The 27,943-nt window shown below is 37.0% G+C and overlaps 1 protein-coding gene across 1 annotated transcript; it reads right to left on the minus strand.

The window, feature by feature from the left end:
- Positions 1-369: 369 nt before the first annotated feature.
- On the minus strand, positions 370-22,563 carry LOC104909938 (M-protein, striated muscle-like). Its single transcript, XM_010707791.2, has 12 exons — positions 22,430-22,563; positions 21,284-21,403; positions 18,672-18,810; positions 18,272-18,431; positions 17,324-17,416; positions 9,190-9,278; positions 9,062-9,112; positions 8,629-8,793; positions 5,576-5,737; positions 3,343-3,484; positions 1,557-1,756; positions 370-455 (listed from the first exon to the last, which is right to left on the minus strand). Exons 4-12 carry the CDS (start codon positions 18,415-18,417, stop codon positions 385-387), a joined length of 1,119 nt encoding a protein of 372 aa, XP_010706093.1. The 5' UTR covers positions 18,418-18,431; positions 18,672-18,810; positions 21,284-21,403; positions 22,430-22,563; the 3' UTR covers positions 370-384.
- Positions 22,564-27,943: the final 5,380 nt, after the last annotated feature.

The following is a 27,943-nucleotide window of genomic DNA, read 5'->3' on the forward strand; positions in this document are numbered from 1 at the left end:
TTTTATTTTTAAGAAAGCAGAAACAACTTGCTCAGGTCACCAAATGCAGTCAAAAAAACTATAATTTAGCTCCTAGAAGTATGCATGGGAGGGAAATGTGAGTGATTAAATGCAATGTTAAGTTGTTTAAATGCAGCTTAGCACTAGCCAAAACAAAAAGGTGAGAAAGATTCTGTCAGCACTTAATGCAATTAGTGCAGTCAAGAGCATGGTGCTGTTTGTCCTTTAAGACCATTACCTTTCACTTGTGTTTGCTCAGGCTTGCAAGCCAAAATATCTGACTATATTTATTATTATAAAGCATTTATTCACTAGGAGGATTTCTTTTCAAGCTGTTTCAAATTATAATGCTAAATTCCTGGGATTAAAAGAGATGGAATGAAATCAGAAACATAACATACCTTCGAGGTCATCTTTTCTGATAACAATCTTTCTCCCTTCATCCACATGAACAGCTGTTAAGCAAAATATTCAGTTTAACGTATTTGTAAATGTTGCAAATTACTTTATATCATCTATTGAAAAGCCTGTGTACTTTTATTTCCATAACTTTGTTATTAACTGAAAGTCATACGTTGCTTCACTCACTTTCATAGATAAACTGAGCAAGACACTACTATTTATGATGTGATAAACTGTAAGAACCACAGTCACAATAGTTTTATTCTATTCTGTCACAGATTGGTAAAGAACTGTATTGTAATTTGGAATTTTGCTATAGGAATTAGTCATAAAGCCAATGGAAAGAATATATTCAGCTCAGGTTTTACAGACTATACTGGGACAGTGCTCTGCCATCTTCATAATCAGTTTAATTCCTTTCTACATAAAAGAAGCACACAAAACTGAAGGTGCACACATATATGATATATGGAATAAAAGTAGTCCCCAGAGCAAGACAACTCACTCTTTTCATGGAGAAGCTCTCGTAAGGCTTCTCTGCAGACTTCACTGGCCTCTAGCACAAGACTAGCGTTCAGAAAGGGTTTTGTTGTTACTATTTTTTTTCAGTTAGTTTGACTTTTTCCATCTGCCAGAAAAGTGATAATATCAGATAACTCAACCAGTAGCAGGGGAGCTTTGTGCCAGTACTGGCATTTCTCTGAGATGAAAAAAAAGTTGTGGATAAATACATCAGTCCATGGATTGACGAATTTATACCATAATTCCATTTTTATTTTTTCTAAAGCAGGCATATTCAACTACTTTTCCAAATGTTGCTGCTACAAACACAGAAGATTATGAGACCTCTGGGCCCATTTCACATTGCAAATGATACAAGCTGCCAGGGCATACTGGCTCTTCTGAAAACACTGTTCTTTGTAGTAATTCATATTGTTTATACTTAATGCTTATCAACGATAACTGAGATGGAATCCCCAAGGATTGTCCATGCGGATCTTGGCATTCCATTTATATCCCCCCAACCTTGAAACTAGTGAGATATTCATTCAAAGGAAGAAGCAAATGCTGCTCCTGAGTTTATTTAAACAAGCAGAATCTGAAAAAAAGAGAGATCAAATGTTCAATATGTGTTCCAGCCTTATACAACCTACTTTGTGTTCTTTCCAGGTCAACAGGGTCAAGAGCTGCAACCGGTTCAGAGATTCGAGAAGGTCTGCTAATACCAGCACTGTTCACTGCTCTCACGCGGAAGATGTAAGACCGTCCTTCACAAAGACCAGTCACGGGATACTTGCAGATTTTTACAGGTGCATCATTGCACTGGACCCAGTTCTCCAAACCTACTTCACATCTTGAAGTAGCAGAAGACAGTGTTTATCAGTGTTGTTCCACAATAAAAATACACCACGCCACACACACCAAGTCAGAATCACAAAAGCCACTGAACTATCACTTATTAATGAAAGCTGCACACTTCATATGATTTCTTCACACCAGATAACCAGTGCTCACCTTGTTCATATTTATTCATAATGCAATTGTGAATGTCATTTTTCTTGCATGGTTGTGGGTTGTTTTTGTCCTTGTCAACTCTCTGTGTTTCCATTTAGTTCTTTCTCTACCTTGCCGTATAAGGCATAAGTTATTCCACTTTTATTTTTATACGTATCTCTGCAGAACATGCTGAAATTGCAACTTTCACCTAATATTTCTATCTCATTCCTGTCATATTTTTAATCAAACAGGCTTTTCTCTCTGACAGTGGTTCGGTTACTTAGTGCAGGAATCATCAAGAAGCACAGTGATGTCCACATACTGGCTCCACTGCATGCCCACACGTTTTTTCTCCTACTACTATAAGCTTTAATGGAGAAGACTGCCTTTTGCCCTGACAGTACTGTCAGAAACAGGTCGTGATCAAAGGCTACTTCATGCTGCAGTAATCTAGGCAAAATGTCAAAAAGAACAGCTGGATAGATTACATAAAAAATAGATGAAATATTACTATGATCTACGCACTGCGCAAATTGGATATAACTGGTAGAGTCCTCAGTTTTTACATTAATTTCTTCACGCTGACTCCTATTCATAAACCAATATTTTCCAGCAATTCCCAGACAGTTATCTCTGAACTACCCTACATTACAGGGTAGCAAATAGCAATGAACTATAAATGTTTCTTTTAAGTGCAGAATGTTGTACACTGTAAAATCATTTCACTAATGTTTTTAGCTGACTGTCAGCTTCAGACATTAAAGGTCAGATATCCTACCCTGACTGCAAGGGGCAACCATGCACTTCAGTGAAAGAGAGATGCAAAATAACAACTAGACTCCCTGATTCTGGGCTGCCTACACTGAGGTGAAAGTGAGCCAAATGCATTGTAGACCAGAGAAAAGAAAGAAGTGCCACTCTGATTTAAACTATTGGCTCCCAAGAGCCTATGCTTCAAGCCCCTCTTATAACATAGTTATGGCTAAAATAAAAAGATAATGTAATAATGCTTAGATTCCAGCTTTTGCAGCATAGACTACAAAGACTAAATCTAATTCAAGGTACCCATAGATTCTGATTCTTATAAATCAAATAGTGCCAGGGCCCGTTCTCTGATTTGGCCACATCCAAGCTATTGAACATTTTCATTGTCTGATAAAGAGTGGATGCTTGCAAATGGATTACTGGGAAGGGCTCCTGGTCCTTGCTAGCTTCAAGACAGTGTCCAGGATTGCCTGGGAAAGTACTAGAAAATCAGAGCTAAAAATGTTCCAGAAAACATTCTAGTAATTTAGCAACGTAGGCAACTTACAGTGCCTGGGGTCTGCATAGAAATACAGCTAAAGAACATAAGTACATGGGAATATAATGGCATTTTTCTTCTTCAGAATGTACATGGTTTTGACAATAAACAGAACTAAATAAATCCCAATGCTTACATACTTGTCAACAAAATATCCAATGACTGGGTTCTGAGTGGTTGTATTTGGTGGTTTCCAGGTAACAATAACATAGTCTCTGTTAGCATCATGGCATTTAACATCCATTGGAGCCCCTGGTGCTCCCGCGATCAATGCATCAGCATCTGAATCACAAATAAAAGTAAATCAGTTTTGATTGTGAAATCCACAACAGCAAAAGGGAAAATTTTCAGTTGTTCTGCTAGTCTTTTATGTGAATGTGAGCCAAAAGTTTTGTCATACTCTAATTCTGCACTAATGAATCAGACCTGTATCTCTCTCTCCACGTGGATAAAAATGTTCTCGAAAGAGTTTAAAAATCAAACCTGCATTACATTTCACAGGAATGAAAAGCCCTACTATCTCACGTTTTTTGATCTTTCCCACTGAGAGCTGTAGCTAAATGGGTTACTGATCAGACCAAGGTACTCAGTAACAAACGTATAGCTGAGGAAAATAAATCTCTCAGGGAATTAAAATTTTTCAAACCCTTGATTCATTTCTAAGGCTGCTTTTCACATAATATTTTACAGTACCAACAAGCCTAAGTAATGAATGTACTTCCATTAAGATATCCTTGTGTGGCTTCATTTTTGAGGTATTTACTACAGACCTAAGGCTTCTAATGGAGTCTACTGACAGATTTTTTTTCCTTTCAAAGAAAGGTTTCCATACATGAAAACTTTCTCTAGGGAGTCCAAATGTATTCTTTCATGGATTATCTTTTTTTTTTCTGAAATAACCAAGTAAAAGTTCCAAGTTTAATTTGAACCTAAATCTTGGTGTTTTCCCAAATTTTCCCCAAATATGTTCAAAAAGTACTGTCATTTGATAACAATCTACATGCTGTAAAAATGCTCTCAGATTTGCTTTCCTTTTCATTTTTCTTGCAGCTGAATCTGAAGTATTTCAGAAGAGGAACCTTAGGTAATGAGAACATAATTTTCTGATATTGCAAAAGCAATCAGTTTTGATGTGGCTGAAATTCAATCAAGCTTCAGTTCTAGTACACATGAAAGGGAAAAAAAAATAGGCAAGACAAAGGCCAACAAAGGGCACTACAGGCTCAGGAGTATGTAGCTCAAGGCCAAGATTCTGTGCGTGTGAATGCATCAGACTAAGTGCAAAATGGACCATTGAGGCACATAAAATTAACTCACCACCATGAGAATAATTTCTAGGAAAATTACTACAAATTAGTGAACAATTTTTTTCACTTGGCTAGTTTCTTTTTTAGAAATCAAATGGAACTAGAAATCTTTTGCATATTGTTTCCAGAGAGATCAGGGTGGCTTGTTAAAAATATATTGAAAAACTGATGAAGCCCATGGGCTAATCCCACAAGGAAGATGGACTTCAGCCACTCAAAAAAACATTAATGCCTCTCCACTCCGCACAACTGGCTGGAATACACTTCTGTAAGTATCTTTCCAAACCATCCCAGATCTCCATGGATTAAAAATTACTGCAGCTCCAACAGCTTCGGGGTGGCTGCACCAGTTTGCCATGACTGAGTATGTGGTTAAGAGAACGAAAGCACTAATCAATTATTTTCATCATTCAATTAAAAAAAATTAAAGGAAAAACTTAGTTTTGCACAGGTGTACATGTGGGAGCTCATTCTCCCTTCATTGAAAGTTGTGTATGCAAATGCAAGGGCAAATTCTGACCTTTATTCCATTTTAACACATTTATCTTTCTTTTAGCTATGTCTCTTGTGAAAACTATATTTCTACAATGAGCCAATTTCTTACTTTGCTTCTTTTTCTGCTTATTAAGCTGAGTGTGCCTGGTATGTCAGTGGGAATATTTCTTTCTCCTGTGTCTCCACCTAAGGCCAGGCACAGAATTTGAGTATGCCCAACAAGGCTTGTTCCTACTTGGTAATGTAGATAAAACAATTACAGCACGGATTGTTAGCATGCAAAGACATTCATTTCCTATTGGGAAAAGAGAAAGTAAATAAAGATATAAGCTCTTTCTTTACAAGAATGATGTATCTGGTTCTCCAAGAAAAATCAAGCACTTCTTGAAGCTCTCACTCATGTAGAGCAAGTGTATTGCTTCTAGTACAAACTAGTATATAGATCAAATTGCTGTTAAATACCACCATGCCACCTTTCTTTCTGTATCATTTATTGCATAGAGCTTTTTAATGATACTGCTCTTTCTAATGCTATTTTAAATTTCTCCCAAGAAAGGGGTGAAAACCTTACCTCTGACAAACAGGAATGCACTATATTCATTCACTCCACCTTTTGTAACCATTCGCAGGGTATATAAACCTTCATCATCTTTGTTCAGATGAGTGAAGGACAGAGCTGCCTGACCTTCTCCAAAATACAGCTTTGTCCACTTGGAGTCCTTTATCAGAACATCTGGAACAGAAGACCCACGTTAGCACACTGGCCAGAACAATGCCCTAGCATAACCCTGTGCTAATCAGAGGCACAAACTATACTAGCTTTATACTAACTTTATTCAGAGGGACAGTGTTTTGATGCCATGAAAACTACAGAAAGTAAGTTGTGACTCCCTAAGCGTATTTGTTCAATGAATTTGAGAATATGAGGTCTCAGACTATACTATGCAGTGCAAACTTCTGAACTTTCATCACTGTTATTTTGAATATGCTGACAGAGAAAAATATTACCCACATTTTGAAAAAAAATCATAAAAAACCTGCTATACTCTGTAATAAATGTAAGGTGGAACTTTGTTTCATTATTAATAAGTTTTGTAACCTATCCAGGTCAAATGTCAGATTACTCAATGTCTTTCTCCAAGTTTAAAAATGAGATTTCTGTTTAATCTGGGTTGCTATAAGCATACACTGAATTTAAATCCTCAAGGCATGTCTGTTCAGCAGTGAATGAAATTAAATTTGAATTCCTCATAGGTGAGAGGTGGTGACCCATAATTAATGCAAATTAATCTGATTGCCTACAGAAACCTGAGCAAAAGAACAGGCAGGATATTTTATGCTAGCCAGGGGACTTTCTTCACCTTAACTTTTTAAATAATTGATTGGATTATTTTTTATTTCTAACTCCCTAGGACCTATTGCATATTAATTTATTCTAATGAATTCAGCAGAATTACATTTTAAGGAAACGAATATCTATAAATGTTTATTATTCTATTGCTTAAATACATGCTTGTGCAGGTGATTGCAAAGGAACTCATTTTTCCAGCTACCAGTTGAACTACATGGAAGGTATAAAAAATAACACATTCAGATAATAAAACATGCTTCTAAAACTTACAGTAAATTACGTGATCATCTAAGCATACAGCTTCTCAGAGAGAAGAGTATAAAGTAAATATTTATTCCCATGAAATCCTTAATCATGAGATCCTTGCCTAGAAAATCTGCCTGTCCCCTTTCTGTCATGTCACAATGGAATTGACACTTTATGCAGACAGACATGAAGTACTTTTAAATGAAATCAGAAAACATCTCCACCTAGAATCTTTAACCAGTGCCTGGGTTCTGGGGAAAATTCTAAGGAAAGAAATGAAGTTGAGCCATGAGCACCTCTGAATAAAAGGTCATTTATATACATTCCAAGCTGAGAGGAACGGCAGACACTCCAGAATTAATTGATACAAACTGCAAGCAAGCCTATATTGCCTGGTAAGGCCAGAATCATCCATTCCCACTGTTCATGTGTACCTTACACCAGAAATTATGGAAGTAGCTGTGTTTGGTAAGAGCAGAAAAACTTTCCTTCTCAAAAGGCCAAAGACATACCAAATCCTTTAAGAAAGCAAGAGGTCTTTTTTAATGCAGCCTGGATGGTTGACAAGAGAAGCCAAGAAGAAGAGTAAATTCCAGAGGCCACAAACATATTTTCTGGCTTTACTAGGGAAAGTATTTATGCACCTGTGATCACAATACTATTACAATACTAAAGTCTCATAGTTGTGATCAAATCTTTAGTACACAGACATGTTATGCTCCATCACTTCTACCAAGACTTATCAAGAGTACACCTCAGAGTCAGTGTAAGTCAACCTTCACTTGCTGTTTTCAGTATGAGAGATTTTTCCTAAAACATTATTCTTCTGAAAATCTATATAATAGAGGAGAAATTATATAGATTGAAGTTTATCTTCATCAGGCATTTTGATCTGCTGTACTATCAGCTCAGTTGTGCACTCTGTGATTTTTTCCTTTGAATTTAACTTTATATTCTGTATTACAGTATAAATAATTGCAGAATGCTGTTGCATATAACTTTGTAATTCTTATATTGCACTAGAGATCAATATCAGAAAGCTCTAGTTACCAGCTGATCTCTTATTAAGATTGGATATACATTTCAGAAGTATTATCTTGATTTAGTTCTTGCAGTATCTTAAATTGTTCTAAGTGGACCTTGAATTGTAGACATCATATTCATGTTTGTTGAATCCCAAACCACATTAGAGGATTTGATTCAGTTGACTTATACACCCCTAGGAGTCTAGTAGACAATCTCAATAAGCTTCACTCATGTGAAGCTTATTAATACTGAATAAACATATATTTCTCTTATGTATAATTATTAGAAAAAACCTTACCAAGGATTCAACTGTTACTACTTGATTAATATAAACTCAAAAATTGTAGGAAAAATAGACTGTCTTAATAAAATTGTAGAATTAAATATTATCTTTAAAAAAATCACAACATTGAAAGCACATAATGTTCTACAAATTATTAACCTCATCATTTATGTTTATGCCTTGCCTCCAGATTTCAAGAGATTCAACATGGGAAATTGTAGAACACAGCAAAGGTTCATAACTCATGAATTCCTGCTGTATTCGGGAACAAGTTCTGCCACTTGATACAACTTTATACCTCTTGAAAATAATGTGATCTATCTACGTATCCATACCAAGACAGAATTATGTTGGCATCATTAAGTATTAATCTGAAAGGGCCATATCCTGCTGTTCCACAGAGCAAGAATAAGTCATGGTGGATGAAAACTGAAACAATATGGGGCACTCGTGTGAGGAAATGACTTTAGATTTCCACCTAGTCAGTAAAAATTTTAACCATTATATTATTAGATAATATGAGATTACCTCCTTTGCTGTGTGTGCTCAAGAAAAGTTATACCATGTCACTATTTAAAGAGAGATTAAGTCCATAAATTCATACTGGAAATGCTTGTTTGCTTTATTCTGAAATTAAACTTGTGAATTTCATATTCTAAACTGATCAGTGTCTTCTCCAGCATTTTGCAGGCGGCTTCTATTCAGCGTACTAACTTACCATCTCTATACCACTCAGCTCGAGGCCGTAGTCTTTTCAGCTCTGGGGTGACCAACACAGAACACTTAAGGGTCAGTGTTTCACCTTCAGTTGCAAAGGTGACTCCAAATTTCTCCAGAAACTGGACATCAAAGTGTGTGAAGCAAACATCATACGACAGTGGCACTATGCATGAGAAAATGAAAACGTTCTTAAGTAAATTGTAGTTGGCACAAGCAGATTACTGTCTAATCTGAATAGAAAATGGAACTCTCTAGTATAATGTATTCTGATCAAAAGATGCAAATGAGAAAAAAAAGCATCCGGACAGCTCATATTGCTACCAGAAGAAACAAGTTATATTTAATTTCCTCATATGTAAAACATTATTATGGCTCTTAATAATGATAAGAGTATATAAACTACTTAAGCAAAAAATTTATAAATTGCTTACAGTGGAAGGGCATTATCCCAGCTGGGTGAGGCTCTTCACTCTCTCTGAACCCTGTGAAACACACAATAAAGATTCAACAGCATGAACATGATAATTATTTCTTATTTTAATCATAAATTAGGACTTACTTCTCACAACCACAGCACAATTAGTTGATGCCTGCCCATGGATATTTGTTGCAACAGCTGAATAGGTAGCAGAATCATCAAAATCAGCTCTGAGAATGGAAAATAGGGAAATAAATGACTCGGTGCAAATATAAATGCTCTTAATGATCAATATTACAAACCAAGTTGTGCAAACACTGAGCAAAGCTCTTCGCTCACACTAAACAGAATAAGAAGTTGATGAAAGACAATCACAAAGCTGGTTCTATTTTTTCTCAGTTTTATCATGGATTAATGTGCAGGTTGCAATGACTTGAGCAAACCGGAGATGACCTTTAGAGAATGATCAAAAGAAGAGAGCTGGAATATACCAATCTGGCTATTCTTTTTCACCATGTAACTATGCTCCTTAATCTGTCTTGCCCTTCTGCCACATACTTTAGGGAAGATACATGGAAGAAAAGGATGTGATGCTTGCAGAAGTACATTACTCTACAGTGATTCCTAGAAAGTACATACTGGCTTTTTATGCCTCTCATACCTCCTAGGAAATGCAAACAAAACAAAACAAAACAAAAACTAACTTAAATTGTGGCATAAAGATTTTGGTTTGATTTATTTTGTTAGTGACAAAAATTATCTATTATGTAAGGAGAATTTAAAAGAAAGCAAAATTAAAAAAATAATTACTCCATGGCAAATAGTGCCCAGTGTTGGAAAGTCTCACCTACTACATCCTCCCTTGAAGGAGAATTTATGCTAGCAGATATATGGCCAATTAAGATACTTTACTTTTCCTTTAAAAATATGTTAATGTCAAAGAAAATTGTCAATTTTTTTCTATTTCTTGGAATTTCTATTATGTTTAGCCATCAGTTAATCAGAGCACTGTCTGAAATATGTATAATTAAATTCTGCTTCTGTGTATTCCAATGCATTTAATGGAAATCCTTCAGTAATTTCCTGTGATGATATATAATGTTCTACACGCGTGTATTTAGTTTCCTCTAAGAAGAATGAATGAATTTGTATATTCTTGGCAACTGCCAGATTAGAGGGATGAAATTACGGCTGTACTTGTCTTCTAAGAATTCTTATATCCCAGGTGTGAAAGAAGAAAGAATGAATAAAAGTGTTTGAAGTAAACCGTATAAGAGAATGCCAATCTGGGGCCATGTAGTACTTGAGACAGGCACATCAGACTCCTTTTTTTCAGCTCTTATATATATTCTTGGCAGTGTCAGTAAAAAGTGATACTTTCTGTACTGTGATGCTAAAAAAAAAAAACTTGATGAAAGCTCTACTAAATTGTGCTTTAACTCTTTAAACAAACAGGAGTAACAGCTCCTCCTAGAGGCAAATCTTCAGCACATAATTCACAAAACATGGCATGCTACCAAGTCAATCATACATTTAATTATCAAAGACAGAGGAGTAACTCTTAAAATTAACCCACTTATCCAGAAAGCCTGGAGTTAGAGTATGAAACCCATTATCACTCTACTATAGTCTGGGAAGGAAAATGTAAGCCTGAAAAGCACTAGGGAAGAATTGAAATACTAGCTAAATGTTATTCAATATTTCAGAGTTATCTGGAATTATTTTAAAAATGTCAATACCCGTTCACCAATCTACATAAAGCTTAACTGATTCTGGACTTAGCTGAAATCTGTTGGAGTTAGTGACATTAACTTCTTAGTAACATGAACTTTTTTTTAGTATCCTAGTTTCACTGTATTAACATTTGTGTTATGTCAAAAGCAAATTAAAACTTTAGTACAGTTTTTTTTTCCTAAATCATGCTTCAGTGTCTCTTTACTGAAATGTACATAACTTACACACTGTTCTCAGCTCGGTACGGTGCCTTGCTATAATGAAACAAGCCAACAACAAACGAGGTATGTCTCAAAAGGTTTTTACAAGGGGCATTAGATAATTGACTGTGGTAGAACACTGAGGTGTACAAATTACTCTGCACTACATTTGTTTTAAAGGAAATATATATGGTACATAGTATGCAGTGTATACAATAAGATATGTAATATACAGTGATCACCCTGCTAGCCCTTGGCATGTAACAGCTCCCAAAGGATTGCTAGGCACAGCTCAGGAGACAGCAAGGGACTTTTCCCAGGATGCATCCTGGTTGTAGCTGCTCTGTCCTGAAGGATAAGAGTATTAGCTGCATGGTTGTCGTCCACTGCAAGCCAGGGGAGCACTGTAGAAGAGCGTGCATTTAGTTCGTTATAGAAGGATAGCAATATTCCTAGTCACCAGTGGCAGGTAGTGACATAGCATTACCCTGCAGACCTCTTCCATAGATACATGCCCCATAAAGTCTTCCTGTTCTCCAGGCCACTGTCCAGGCCACTCTTCACCCTGTCTAGAGACCTATAGAGGTGTACTGCAACTTCACCAGCCTATGCCTCCAGCCTTCTCCAGGAGCCATGCTGCAAGGCCAGTGCTGATCCATCCCCAGCTGCACACAGTTTGGGCAGCTCACAGCACCCACATCATAATGGAGTGATGGATGGCTGCTGTACCAGGCTGCTCCCTTTCATAAACAAAGCACTACTTCAGGCCTCTCTCAAATACTACTTAGCTGCTCTCCAACACAGTGAGGTTAATTCAACTACCACTTTAAACTAGTCAGCGTCTTCTTCCACTGTTGGCTTCATTTTCCAGCAGAACAGCAGATAAAACAACCAATAGTAATTAATTTCTATAAGAATCACTCAGGATTCAGGAACAGAAACATAATTTATTAACCACAAATTGGCATAAAAATAATTAAGAAAATAGAGAACAAATGTGAGGTCACATTCTGCTTGACCACTCAAAGCATCAAAAAATTAGAAAACAAGGAAACAACATGAATCAAATATCTGATTAACTTTTCAGATGGGTATATAGCTGTGCTACTCTCAGTCCTTTCCTCATAACTTTGCAGTCTCATAAGGAACAGCAAAATGCCTCTTTTTATGTATTTTGGGTCTCCAAGGTAGAGGAAAGAGAATATAATCATAAAAGTCTCCAGAACAGACAGAACAGTCACAAAAGGATTGTTTCTTTAGCCCAACCATCTTGATGTATTAAAGGACCTATCTGACAGAATTGTCTAGATTAGTGATGGTGTGAGAACTAATTTTATAAAAGGACTGAGCACGCTTATTTTTTACAGTGCATTTTCTTTTATGATGAGGAACAAGATCCTTGTTATTATGAACATATTAATAATAATTTCCCAGTCCAGGCATTTTAAGAGATCCTACTAATTCTATCCATTTTCTGGAGGTCACTGCTTTGAAACCATTTTATAGTACTCTGCCATAACCTCTAACTTAACTCACCAGGGGATAAATCAAACTGTCTTAGATAGCCTCACACTCAGTGGCCTGCCCTTAAACTTGATGTTGGAGGTGTATGGGGTTAGTGGGTTAGCACTACACAACGCATTGGCTTAATACACACTACAAAAGATGTTGAACAGGATGGCAAGGTACATCAAGTCCTAATTCTCCTTTGGTGCCAGATAATACTCAGATTGAGGATTACCTTGGAAACTACTTCCTTTTCTGTGAATATAAAAAATAGATTTCCTAGATGCACCGTAAAGTGCACTGAGTCAAGACCATTCCTAAATGATATTTGAAGTACCCAGGAGAGAAGCTGTAGTCTGTCCACCAGTTTTCCTTGCATCATGATGGAGAATGTATTATCCAACCTTTACAAAGGTCAGTTGAAATATGCTTAGAGTACATTTAGAAAACATGAGGTGTGAGGGTACCTCACACATGTTCCAAGGTACTAACAATTTTTGTGAAAATTAAATTGCCCTCAATTCACACAAGTTTCTGCAGCTCTTATGCTTGTGAGGGGAATATTCCCCGGGCAGACATTTCTGTTTAAAATGCATACATTCATCCATCTGCCTCGTGTAGATTTAAACACAGGAGTTGAGACTAAGATAATATTTTTGCCTGAATTAAAACACAACTCAGTGCATGTCAAGAGCAGGAAGCATAACACAGTACATTTCAAGAGTTGAAGTTGCCTCCTTGAATTTAAATGACAAATTTTCAACATTACATCTATATGATACCAAAATGTGGAAACACTTTGTGGGATCACCATCTCATATTCTGGTTCTCTAGACAGACTGAACCTGATAGATTCTTTTCAATTGGTTGGATTTTGATCTTACTGAATAGGGAACCTCTGTTTTGAGGTTAATGCTGCCTCATGCCCATCTCATTGTCTCCCAGCTATTGCAGCTTATAGAAGACAGTGACAGGTCAGAAAATTACAGATAATTTCATTTGGGGGATATTGTTTGTATTTCTGCAAAGAAAAAAAGAACTGAAGCACACCATACCTGCTGCCTATACATACACTGGCAGTGCATACCTGCAAGGCACCAGGACCTGCAGCCTATCACCACACAATCAACTGTATGCAGCTCCAAGGCTCTGCCTCCTGAACTGGAGAAGTACCTTTGCTGCAGTGCCTGTACTCTGTCCTGCTTCCACCCACAGCAGGAGGAAGGGCAGGCCTCATTCTGCAGTTCCAGCTTAAATTATTTCAAGCCTTTTGTTCCTAATCAAACTAAAATAGAACTGTACTGACTGCACAGTGTCATTTGTTAAATGAGAATAGTTAGAAAAGAAGGTTCATTCCATTTTTAAGCTTTTTTTTTTTCTTTTTTAAAGCAATGCTGACTATGCTTAGGAGCTGAGTGCTTGATTAGGGACCAGCTCTGCCTTCTGGCAGTAGGTATTACACTGCACTCTACTGGCTTTGCCACACATTTTCGCTGATGGAACCACAAACCCTTTCTTGCTGCAATTAGAAGCATTTTTAAGCAGTGACTTACCGGAACAGGAAAGGGAGATAGCCCTAATGAAATATAAAACACTGCCAAATTTTGAGCATTGTACAAGTGGCAGTGTGCAACTGCACCACACTGACAGAGCTCTGGAAAATCAAACTTCTTTCTCTGCTTATCATTTCTCATCAGTTCATCTGCCTGCTCATTGCAGGGCTTTTGGAATACTGGGAGCATGCCACTGTCCTCTCTATACTCCAGTCACCATATCAGAATACATAGTATAGCCCTTCATGGTTGTGTAAAGCCAAGTGATTCATTGGAGAAGCAATCTGACTTTCTTATCAGTGAAAGAACTAGTCCATGCATCTTAAGAAATAAAAAAAAAAAAAGAAAAGGACTAGAGAATAGAACAAAAACCTGTGGCTAAACAAATAGCATCAACTAAGAAATCCAAAATGTTTGAATTTAAAGTACTGAGATAGACACTAACATGTAAAATATTTTCAGCCTTGCTATAGAGTAACAGAGAGTTGTCTACCTCTGATAGAGAAATATTTTATTGGATCATCTGACTATCTGTAGTTAAATTAGATGGAATAAAGAATAAATGTTAAACAAGCCCTATAACTGTGAGAAGTTCAAAACTTATCATGAAAGCTCCATATCCCCCTTCTTCACTGCATAAGGGAGATCTTGAGCTCAGATTCTGAACTGAGAAAGCTTATAATGAGCAAGAGAGTGGAACTATATGGTAATTATAGTGCTTAATGAATGTAGAAAATGTGGTAAACTGAGCACAAAGCATCATGAAAATATGAGACTGAGAAATGAAAATGATCTTCTATAGACATGGGCCCTGGAAGACAGCAAATGGGAGGGATGAAATTGTGTCCAGTTACTGTTTTAAGTTGACAAGGTGACGTTCTGGTTCTGGCGCCTCAAGAATTTTTCCACTGGGATCAAGGAATACTCATAGGAATAAATATCACACTTGCATCAGAAGGAAAAGTTCACTCCCTGAGCTTCCCTGAAGCACTAAAAAGGTAGCCAAGAAATTCCAAGGCAGCTCTGAGTGGCTGTGGATCAGATGATACGCAGCTCAGCACTTTGGTATGAACAGCTGAGAAGAGCACAGCAGTAGATAGGTGGAAAACTGTTCTACTTCTAGGAAAAAAATAGTGCTACAGATATACATGTATATAGATATTTATGGAAGATCTGAAGTGAACTGATAAATGTTTTTACTTAAAACTTTAGTAATACATATTTTAATCAAATATATATAATTTCTCAAATACTAGTACATCTAATAACAGCAATAGAAAAACTATCAAAACATTCTTTCATTTCCCACAGATTGATTTTCCAACTATTGGGAAGCACTAAGGAATTAATGGTCAAGTTTTGAAATAAAATAGATTAGTAATAAAAAATTCTATTTAAACTTAGACTTCTTTTTATGTTGATAAACTGTGTAAGTCTAAGGTAAATAAATCATAGCTCTGAGTCTGTAATAATAATCCCCCAATAGTCTTTTAAGTGGAGAAGGGAGATCTATCAGGTGACCTTAGCTAGCATAAAGACCATGCTACCAGACAGAACAGAAGAGGAGCAGTGCAACGGTAGTTGAAAAGGGCAGCTTAACTGAACATGAGTGACCACATATGAATACATACAGATCTGTGCCTAGTAAACAGTGGACAATGATGAGTGGGGGTGGACTCTTAAGTGTTTGCCAGTGAATGACTCTAAGGTATGTCTGAAAAAGTACAACTCTATCTGAACAAACCCAAAGGTGGCTGTGAATGTTGTCTACATGACTGATAACCAGTAATGGAAAGACAAAAAAGCACCAGGGAATTATAAGATTCCTCTGATGTGATGGCTACAGATGCTCTAAAAGCACTACCCTCACTGATTCTCGCTTCCTCAAAAAGCAATTTACACTCTAAAAGTCACAAAAGGAAACTGTGCTACATATTGAATGTCGGGACTCACCAAGCAGCAGCTTATAAACAGTAAGCAAGATAAACACAAGTACAATCATTTACTTGCATTAAGTCACCTATATTTTATCTATCACTCATTGCCACACAGATCCAGACAGAGGAGAGTATTTTCCATTTTCATCTGCTGCAAGGGAGAGGGTTGCAGTAGACCAACCTGTATTTTTCTTTTAACCTCACCTCCAAAAGTAATGCTGGTGAGATAGAACTAGCTGTGATGAGACATCTCATCACATACATCTCATCATCAGATACAGAGAGCAGCCAAGAAATTACTCATGTCCTGGGGTTGAAGACTGTGAGTCTTATAGGTGCTTGTAAGTACTACTATTTCTTTAGAAATCTCTTAAGAAGCAACAACAGAGTGGTTATGGCTGAGAACTTCTATATGGGGATATGCTTCTCCTGTCCTGAGCTACGGAAAGTTGAAAAGACAAGTTGGACTTCATTTCAGAAACAAAAGTTTCTGAAAAAGTAGAAAGAATTATGCAGTTATTTTCTGCTCTGCTTTCTCACAAGTTCAGGGTTTCTTCCACTGCTGACAGGTAGACAGACAGAGTAGAAGATGAAACGTTTGACTAGATAAGGACTAGCCACAAATATTCCAGCTGTTTGACCACAGCTGATAATCATATTGTGGAGAAGTTTGAAAGGAAAGGTCTTTTTTTGCCTCTTCTCTAAATATTAATTTTCTTTCTTGAATACTGCTGTCATATCCTCATTTTACTTTGGCATTTTATATTTTATAAAAAGAATTGCTACTGAGTCATAGGCTATAGGCAACATTTCAGTTGTTTAGGACAGCCTGGCATGAGTGTTAGTTTTAGGAAGATGTTCTATACAGGCATTTTCTATATTTCAAGATTAACATCATTTTGGAAAACAAAATAAATTAAATTAGATTTCTCTTTCTCTCTAAGTTAACACTTCCTTAGTTCTCAGAGAACAAACAAATGGAGATCAAAAGGAAATAGAACCCACCATATAATAAAACAAAAACCAATAATTGGGTATCTTTGCCATGGCCAGCAGAATTTCTAGATAACTTAAAGAGCTTTGTCATGAAAAGAACATAAAATATACATTTTTATACTTCGATTGCCAAGAAAACAAAATTCTAACAAAAAAGGAACTACTTCTTTCAGCCACTTACATTTGCTTTACTTTTTATAGACTGCCAAAGCTAAATAATAGAGATATCTACTTTTTCATGTTCAATTCATTTTCATGACATAATATCCAGCTATTTAGTGAATACCTCTAGCCTAAATTTGAGAGAAATATGTTGAATTTGCATAGAGTATAAAAATCTACCGTGTACCTGTTTATATGCAATACATGTACTCCATATTTGTTTTCAACAGTGTACTTTGCTGGATCACTTGCAGGGGTAATCAGTTCCTCATTTTTGTACCTGACAAACAAGAAAAAATGAATGAATTAATAGCAGCTTCTATTCATTGCAGCAATTCAGTTGTTTTTTACATTCAGGAATCATTTTTTATAATCTGAGAACTCTATACATTTTCTCTACCTTTGTATTTTCCAATATTATGTGAATAAATACACATTCAGGCCACAAAGGTGAAGGAGGACCATCGCTGCAGTAGATAGTGGAAAGGAATGTACCCAGACTAGAAGAGATGGCAGTAGAGAAAGACAGGATGTTACTTGAACTTTCCAGTCCACTAGCCCTGACACAAGATGGGAAGCAAACTTTGATCACAGTAGAGAACTTCAGCTCACAAAAGGGAAACAGCAATAGGATAAGATATTCACTGTTCAGTCTGTAGCTCTGCCATATACCAGATAGCACTTATCTAGACAGGAGGGCAGCTTCCGGGTCTTTACATTAATGTCCACCTCAAGAGGGGCTGACACAAAGCAAACACATAGTCTGTGGCAATTGCTTATGACAACAATAGTGCTGTGCAAGTTAACCTGGGCCTAGTTTGTGACCTTTGCATATTGTGCCATTTTCTACTTCATCTTCAAGGAAATGAATGGCCAAACAGACTGGAATGCTTTCCACAATCTGCCTTCTGAAATGCTCAAGTTTGCTTCTCACACTGCGCATGGCCATTCAGCAAGCTTTCCACCCACTCTTCCCACTGCAGTGTCAAGTACTAGGATAAAGCCCATACATGAGGATTATGAAGTGTTTTTAACATAGCCATTATGTATGCGATGTTTATCACTAATGCCATAAATTCCCAATGAGAAAAGCTTAACAACATTTTTAGAGGCCTGGATAAGGCCAATTTCTTACCACTGAACAACAGGGGAGGGAAATCCTTGTACAGTGAAGCAAAGACGCACAGACATCTTTTCCCAGACAGTGTGAGATCTCAGGCGCACTAGGATTTCAGGAGCTCGACTTATTTTTTCCTCAACAGCGTGTCTTTCCAGAGCCATATTTTTTCTTCTACCTGTTAGACAAAGGAAACCAATGAAAGTAGGAAAAGAAAGGAATCATTTAGTATTAGATTCAAATAGACTAGAAGATTAATCTCAACTCCACAACATCAAAACATGTTAAGGCATTACTAATATTTGAAACACACACCTAATTTTTAGTATATCTTACAATTGTACTTGGATAGGGACAAAAAATCTGACTGTCATCTTTTAGCAGCCTTTCCCTATCCCAAAAAAATTCAGTACTGTACCATTCTTTGTATAGCAAGTCTATCCAGTTGTTCCCTAGCATGGTGCCTGGCCAAGTGAATCTCTCTTTCCAAAGATGACAACTCACTGGCAAATTTGATCCTTTTTTCATCACTAGCATGAGACTTTTGTTCGTGAGTCCTGTAGAACAAGAAAAAATGTCAGATAAGAATATGAATAAGATATGAAGCTTTAAGATTATTAGTTACACACATTAGGCATCTAAGGGCTTCAAAACCACATCATGGAAAACTTAGTTTAGGAACTAGTCTACCAGTCTACGAGTTCATCCTAGTGAGCTTGTGAGGTGCATATGACTATGGCATAGACAATAGAAGAGTTGAGCAGAGAGGAACCTGAATGAGATTTAATGAGAGCAAGTGCAGAGACTTGCGCCTGTGGAGGAATTACCGCATGCATCTCTACAGGTTATGGACTGACCTGCTGGAGAGGAGCTCTGTGGAGAAGGACCTGGGTGTTCTGGTGAACAACAGGTTGGCCATGAGCCAGCAGTGTGTCCTTGTGGCCAAGAAGGCCAATCGTGTCATGGAATGCATTAAAAAGAGTGTGGCCAGCAGGTCAAGGGGGGTGATTCCCCCCTTTACTCTGCCCTGGTGGGACCACATATAGACTACTGAGTCCAGGTCAGGTCTCCCCAGATCAAAAAAGACAGGGATCTTCTAGAAGGAGTCCTGTGTAGGGCCACACAAATGATAAATGATGATGATAAAAAGATGATAGATGATTTCCAGTATAAGGAAAGGCTGAGTAACCTGGGTCTGTTCAGCCTCAGGAAGACAGAGAGGATCTAATTAATGTTTATAAATATCTAAAAGGAGGTAGGAGGCAAATGGATGAGGCCAGGCTCTTCATGGAGGTGCATAATGATAGGACAAGGATTAATGGTCTAAAACTTGAGCATAGGAAGTTTCCTACTAACATGCAGAAGAACTTTTTTACAGTAAGTGTGACAGTGCACTGGAACAGGTTGCCCAGAGAGGTTGTGGAGTCTTTTTGTAAGGAGATATTCAAGACCCATCTGGATGCCTATCTGTGTAACCTTACTGTAGGTTGCCTGCTTTGGGAGGGGGGTTGAACTTGATGATCTCTTGAGGTTCCTTCCAACCCTCACAATTCTGTGATTCTTACACTATCTTTGCCCCCATATATGTTGTGCCATAGCTTCATATTTCTTGGAAGCTGGCATGGTCGTACTGTCCTGACACTCCACAGCCTTATTCAAGATCGATAATGTGGTTGGCTTCACTCTGGCTTTAAGTTTCCTTCCCATGGATACAATCAGGCAGAGTAGTGCAGGCAGGTTCTATGCCTACGTCATATTATGATAAAAGTTGTGCCATGTTTCTAGTGTGTCCCTGGTTCTAGCACCTGAGAATCACTGCTAGATCCAAGGGCTGCATCAAATGACCTCACCTGACAGATACAGACCAAGGAGTTCACAAAGATTTGATGAACTGCTGCATACACCAGAGTTATCCTTGGGCAGGGGCAAGCAGTACATGCTATAGAAACTGCTAGTAAAAGACTCTCTTGAGAAATTTGTTTGCTTTAAAAGGGTTAGTGAGCCACCTGGGGGAACTGTGAGGAAGAACTGGCTCCATAGATTTTTCAGAATTCTTATAAAAAGCTCATCAACATTTTCAGGAGGAGCTCACTCACGCCTCTTCATTCATGATGATTCTGTAAGCAGCCTACATTATTTGGGCCAAAAGCAAGGAGCTATCAGCAATTTCTAACACAACTATAATTACAGACTCTTAAAGTATAACCCAAGACGCAGTGAAGCAAATAAGACGACTTGCATGATCTTCAGTGAACAAGTAGATCAAGATATTATTTTCACCACTATTTTTTAAATATCTGGTTTTGTTACTTCAGTGTATTTTGAACACCAGCCTTGTTTTGCCCTATATAATTTAATACTAATGAAATTTAAGATGGTTTTTAAAAGATAAGTTACATTATGCTAATGAGTTTTATTCCCCTGGAACATTCTACTCCTAGGATGTATCTTTCAAAACAAAGTTCTAGAACCCTAAATATGTGTATGATATTCTCAACAAATTTTCTACAGATAAGACAGAATTAATTCTTGTATCATGTACTGTCTATATCTTTGTTACAGTCACGGTAAAGCATGTCAGAGCAGAAACAGTCAAATTCTCTAATAGGAGCATTGCTGCCAGCACATTTATTCTAAGACTTCATACCAAGGCTGTAATTGAGACATGACAATAAGCCATCTTGGTATTAAGGAAAGAATTGGAAATGTTTAAACTGATCCAAACCAGAAATGTAGTAATAGTGCAGTAGATCTGTTTGAAAATATTTTGGATCCTGAGCAGATTCTAATTTTTATTGAGTTTAAAGTTATTTTCAAGGACCAGGCTGGGGATTAAGGAGAACAGCTCTGGATTGAAATATGAGACTGAAAGTGATACTCGGTGATTTAGTATTCTAGCCAAAATAGATTAGTGTTGAACAGTGACAGAGAAGACTCCAGTCTTGCTGGCTTTGAAAAGAGCCCTGGCAAAAAAAGAGATACTGAATGGGACCAGAGCCACTATACAGGTCAGATGGGACAGAGATTTACCTTTTCCTGGATTCTTGCATCGCTTCATGAGCCAAGCTGCGTGCCCTCCTGGCACAGAGTCTGCATGTTGTTTTTCCCAGGCCAATTGATTCATAGTGAGCAGCCTGTCTAGAAGCAGCCCTTCAAATATATTTAAAAAAGAACTGTTACACCCCAGCAATTCTGGGAAAAAAATGCATTCATAAAAGTCAAATAAATTACTTTAAACAAGCTGAATTCTATAATCGAGTGTAGTTTGGTAAAGATGCTACTTTGCATTCCTTACTAACCGCAGTGCTACTAGGATGTTCTGATTCCTACTCGACCTTCAGAGGCTTAATGCCCATCATTAATCACTTTATTTCATTTGATTCTATTAAATAGTCTATAGTCCGTTTTCAATCCTTTAAGTGCTGTGGTAGCACTGCTAAATGAATCACAAGGGAACCAGCTTGTCTAATAATCAGTGCACACAGAATCCCTATAATACTGCATATTTCTAAATATTCTTACCTTTCTACACATAATCCTCCTCATAAAATCCCTCTTTCATAAGAGAATCTGCAGAAGCTGGACAGTTAGCTATGCATCTTAATTACTGAAGAGAGAGGATAGTAATTCCTAAGCAACCCACATTCAATGTTCCAGGCTTCAAAACTAAAATTCTGAGACTTCATGAGAAGAATTGAAACTGTTTTGTTGCTTAGTTGATTTTTTAAGAAAGAAACAATTTGACTGACAAAAAAAACATAATTAAGAATAGCCAATTTCAGGAGAGTTAATATCCTTCTCATGTTGTATGGAAGAATGGGTAAAAAAAAACTGCTTCTATTATTTACAATTTATTTCACTGCGATTTTACTTAAGACAAACTGAGATTCAATCAGAGCTTAAAAAATGGAATTTCCAATTTGGAGGTAGTAAAAAGGATGAAACCTCAGATAAAAAGTCTGTGTAGATCAGTTGCTACCTAACTAGATACTCTAGCAATGCTGGTGGAAGATGACAGACAAGAAGAATCTCTATGGAAGGAATTGAAAAAAGTACCATTCTGAATAAATCACCAGCGAGGGAGAGGAGAATGCAAATATCTTGATTCTAGGAATTGACTGATTATGCAGTATAGAAACATCTCTATGTGATACATGAGAAATACGTGGTACTCACTTTCTTGCTGCATATTCTTCAAGTACATATCTTGTCTGAATGTTGCGATAGGACTGATCAAAATGTTTGTGTCTTTTCTGGTAAAATGGCACTGCTACTGATGACATACTTCAATTTGTTACAACCAGCACTTCCTGCAATGAAATCACATTTAGCCGTATGTTTCAGATACTTGTTTGATATTTTTACATGCATATACATATGTACAAGCACAAATGTACAAAATTCCATCACTCTGTCACAAACAGAGCCATCAATTATATACATGGGCACATCGGGCTGTTTATTAGCCACAAAACAAGCCACAAAATCATAGATAAAAGAGCAAGAAGATAAAGAAGATCTTGATGAATTATTTTTCTCTTCTTTCCAGATGTCATTTAATACCTCCTTAGAAGTTTCCAGGGACAGAAATCTGACAGCTTTTGGGACATTTTCGAGGTATTTCATCTCTCCATTCTTCAAACATTTTGCTTTATCCCTTCCTGCAATTTACACTCACCATTTCTAGCCCAGTTCACCATGACAACACAAAATAGATTGTATTAACCCACTCTGCATCAACACGTTGAGAATTCCAACACTGCATTCACATCTCCTTTCAACTCTCCTATGTAAACCAAACAAAGCTGGCTCGTGCAATTTTTTCTCATGTGTTTCCTTTTTTTTTTTCTTTTTTTTGTAGACCAGTCATTCTGGTTGTCCTGCAGAATGCCTCCAAAACATTGGCAGAGTTTGATCAGGATAGAAGGTTCAGGATGCTCCCAAAAACACATGGTTGGCAAGCATACTGCGTGTGTGTGTCAGCGTTTACCGAATTCCCAACTAAGCTGTTAAAAGCAGACAAAAGTATCCACATCTTTTTATGCTCATTAGGAAAATGATGAAATCTTTTTGCAAAAGTGTGGAATGCTACCGGCTATATCCTGAGAAGGTGTCAGCCTATGCAACTGTAAGTCCTGTTTGTATTCTCAATTAGATGTGGGCTCTGTGCTCCTGGGCCACTTGGTCTAAGTGGCTATGAGGTACAACAGCAGACAAACAAATCAAACAATACCTTCTCCAAGAGATGGCTGCTCTTCAGTAACAATATAAGCAATTTTCCTATATATAGTCTATAAAGTAGCTTGTGTCAAAGCCTGAAGTTAAGAAAATTCCTGAGATAACATCTGATTTCCTCCTTCCAGGAGAGGAGAATGCCCCAGTTGTTTATACTCCTATGCAGTTTTTTGCCCAGCAGTTCTGGCATGGCCTGGGACACAGTCTGGGATGTGAAACACCACTAGGTCACCCAGGGGCCACACTGAGATAGTTTCAAGGACTCAGGGTAGTCATGGACCTGCTTATCCCTGCCCAACCCTCCTGAGACTTCCCTGTTAACCAGGCATCCACATCAGCCCCTGGGGTACACAGGCCCTGCTCCTATAGGTACAGTGGGAATTCCCATTAATTAATTTCAAAGGCACTAGTAATGACCAATTGTAATTGATTTCTATTTACTACCAGATATCTTGCTTTGGGGAGAAAAATTAATACACACATCAAAATCAGAGGAATGACTATTTCAGGAAAACAGATATTTCTGTTAAAATGAAATCTAATTCAAAATTAAATAACCTTAGTCACACATAGAATCATAGAATCACAAGGTTCAAACGACCTATAAGATCATCTAGTCCAACCGTCTTCTCATTACCATTGCTACCACAAGCTACTAAAGCATATCTCGCAGCTCCTCATCCAGACATCATTCTCAACTTTCAATTTTCAATAACTTTCTTTTACTTAATTAATCATTGTATTGTGGGAAAAGCACGTGCAATCCATTTACTGCAAATAAGCTTTTAAATACTTATTCTGAAAGCAGTGATGTTTTCTGTCATGTACCTCAATTTTTAATATTATCTCATGTTTAAAAAAAAAAAAAGTTGCAAAATTCCTATTTAGGAACAGGTAAGCAATTATAAAATTGTTGAAAATCACAAATATAATCAAGAATTTTGCATGAATTTTTAGTGTGACCTTTTAAAGATTTTCCTAATTGTATTGTTAGTCAGATTATGTATGCAGAAGAAACCATTTTTTACATTCTGCTGCAGCGCTTTTTTCTTGAAAAAATCAAAGCTAGATCTCTTACAGGACATATCAGACTTTTAGGAAGGAGAAAAGATGATTCACTGAAAAACTGTAACACAGTTTAATATGTCCCTCCACTTTGTGTGTGTGTTTAGCAAGTTGCCTGCACCCTACAAAATTAAATCCAAATTAACTGAAAGCAAACAAGCAAACAGACATGTTTAAAAGGCTAAGAAACTGAACCTTAAATTCTGGTAAAGTACCTACAAATACCCCATTTCCAGCATATGGTACTATAAATTTTACCTGCATCTGAGTGTTAGTTTCAGGTATTCAAAAGCTGAATCAGATTCCCCCAAGTCATGACATTCTCACATCAGCTAGTCTTACTTTTCCAAGAAAAATCTCTGCAGGTATATTTAGATATATTGAATAGATACATTTAATAGTAGAGAGATCTTAATTAAAAAAAAAGCCATAAGATTTAATCACACAACGTTTTATATATGTTTTATATTTTACCACCTGACAGCTGCACCGTCTGCATAGTCTCTAGTTACCTCCTTCTCATTCATTTTTTAAAGAGATATGAAAGCTACTAGTCACACATGCAGAAATGAGAGCTTTAGGCAAAATACCATATGCAATGAGACAAAAATAAAGCAGGTTTACAGCATTAATAAGAGACATTAAAGAAATGTATTACAACATTTCTAGAGAAATAAAAAAGTTAACATCATTCAAGTCAGTACACCATGGTGCAACAGCTTACAGAAATGCAGATTTGGTTATGTGCCCTCACGCAGTGCTGAGCTGACTTGAATCTATTAACTCATTATAGGAGTAACACATTGTCTTAGCTACATAAACACAGTTACACGGACAGATTAGCAGCCTTGGCTTCTCCTACTTTTCATATCTGTACATGACATGATGCCTGCAGTGATCAAATACTGATTTTCTTCCTGTTGTCTAACCGTGTGACTATTGTGTATATATATATTTGTCTTTCTCCGAAGTTTGTATGTTAACCAAACAGTTAATAGTATAATGTTCCACCTGTTCTATTTTTAATTAGCCCTTTCACTTAAATGAAGGTGCAAATGGCAAACCCATAGATTCAGCTGACTCAGCTGTGAAGAGCTACTCATGTTTACATGTGGCCCCATTAAACAATTCTATGAATTTATCAACATGCAACTTATGCGTTGCTATGTGTATGCTATGTGTATGATTCCCCCTGAGATTTGATTTGTGTACAAGGGCTGCACAGTAATTTCCATGTGCTTGGATGGATCACAGTCTAGGTTATTTTCATTTCTGAGATAGGAGAAAACATCTTTGCCATTTACAGTCCTGCCTTTTCCACTAAATGTAAAACTTACATTTTAACTAGCATGTCTTTTTCTGTTAATCAGCACACAAATCTCAAAATTTCAGTTCAGATATTCTTCCCATTTACCGAAGCATCTATAGAACAGAAACAGGCATAGCCCTTTGCTCCCAGCCTACATGCGAGCAATTAGCAGAGCTTGTTAGCAGCCAGACTCATTGTACCTTCTGTTAACACAGAGGGGAGCTGCCCAGCAACAGTTCCAAATGCAATAATCATCATCAGTTAATTACAATGATGCATGCAGAGTATGTATTTAATACTTAGTAGTCCTGCAAAGACGACGATCTGAAGAGACAAATCACAGCCCTACTGTAAAAACAGCTTTAGCAGAGTCTACAGAACCCATAGGGTATCTTGAGAGTAGGATAAGGGAAGTTTCTATTGTCTTCCTAGGAATAAGATTTTGGCTGTTTTTCCAGTTTATTGTTGATATACATTTATACGAGATATTTGAAATATATATTAATATTTAGTCAACGTGCCAGAAACAGAGTTAGTTAACATGACACACAAGTAACAACTTAGCCGCACTGAATTTATTGACTTAGGTAAATCAGGATTTTATTACTAATGGAGCTCTGATTATACTGGTATGCCAAATGGTGGAACTAACGCAATGGCAAGATGCAGACAATGATCTGATAGAGGCATCAAAGAAAAAACGTACATTTTCCAGTGGGAAATTGAGAAATCAAAAAAAAAAAAATACATAAATGGGCCAAGAGAAAGACAAATTAACTGTTTGAACAATTATAAAAAAAATAATAATGTTAATTTTATTCGTGAAGTTCTACTGATATGTGACTGCAGGATTTAGAGGGAACTGGTCACAAAACAGCTCTTGAAATTCATCCATAGAGATCCAGTTAACTTCCCTGGATTTTAAGAAAAAGATCTAGAGTTACAGGTCAAGGTGTTTAGTTTCTTATCTGACCTTCACTCTTTTGGCAAAGCATAGTACCTTTGTATCCTTGCATTTTTATTTCTTATACTTATTTATTTCTCTGACTCTTAATGATGGTTCTGATATCAGCATGATCTGTGTGCTATATAAAGCACTCAGAGGACTATTAAACACAAACAAAAATATTACATAAAAAAAATAGCCCATGAGAATTACTGGTATAAAATAGTGAGTGAGTTAGATTGTTCAAATCAGTTTACACAAATACATATTTCTTCACATTTGGTAGCACCTGTATAACAATTTATATACGTGAATAAAAGAGAAAACTCAGGAGTAGATAGCAGAATTCCCAGGCCAGGATATGCATAGTTTCATGCAATAGTAATACTGATCTGAATAGAAAGCAATAATCTATGGCCATGTGACAAGGGGCCACATTTGGGAGCAGGAAGCCAAGTGTCCGATAAGGAGACATTGTTTGTTTGATAAGTGAGTTAATTTAAGATTTAAAGGACAGGCAGTAAATTCTAGCATGATTGTTCACCTAACCTCAGAGAGCAGGCACACAACCAAATAAATTGATGAATGGGATTGACAGATGTCATGGGAAAGAGAACATGGTTGTGCTCACCACAGATAGACTGAGACTTGTGTTCTCAGACTCAGGAGGATCATGTCATGAGAGATGCACTATACAGTATGTACACTTTCTGCCTGACTTGTCAATGCTATACCATGCAACTTGCACATCCTTTGCTCATCTCTGTCCTTGCCCATCTGCAGAAGTGCCAAAAAGGATTCTCAGGTTCTTGTCTGCCCTCACGTAGCTTATCTTTCTCATTCTGGCTGCAAGATCTGTACGTCCTGCTCCTATGTGCATAAATCCATGAGCCTCCTTGGCATCTCATCTTTCTTAAATAAGTTTGAACTTTTGCACTGAATCAAAGGTTTGTCCTGAGTTCCTCATGGAATTGCTCCCTCTGAAAATCTGTAGCTCTGTTTGCTTACTCAGTGTAAGTTTTTCAGAAGCCCTGGTTTTCCAACTCATACTTCTCTTGTACATTAAAATTTGTGATATTTAGCTGACCAAATACAATTAATTCCTTATTACTTACATGTAAGAGAGAGAGAGAGA

Source organism: Meleagris gallopavo, chromosome 2 (assembly GCF_000146605.3).
Source record: "Meleagris gallopavo isolate NT-WF06-2002-E0010 breed Aviagen turkey brand Nicholas breeding stock chromosome 2, Turkey_5.1, whole genome shotgun sequence".
Taxonomy (NCBI): Eukaryota; Metazoa; Chordata; class Aves; order Galliformes; family Phasianidae; genus Meleagris; species Meleagris gallopavo.

Coding starts and splice junctions, on each gene's coding strand:
- LOC104909938 (XM_010707791.2), bottom strand. CDS start 18,417: ATGGCTCTGGAAAGACACGCTGTTGAGGAAAAAATAAGTCGAGCTCCT. Junction 9,279..17,323: donor CATGTATTGCATATAAACAG/GTACACGGTAGA, acceptor TTCCATTCTCAG/AGCTGATTTTGATGATTCTG. Junction 8,794..9,061: donor TGGGATAATGCCCTTCCACT/GTAAGCAATTTA, acceptor TCTCATGCATAG/TGCCACTGTCGTATGATGTT.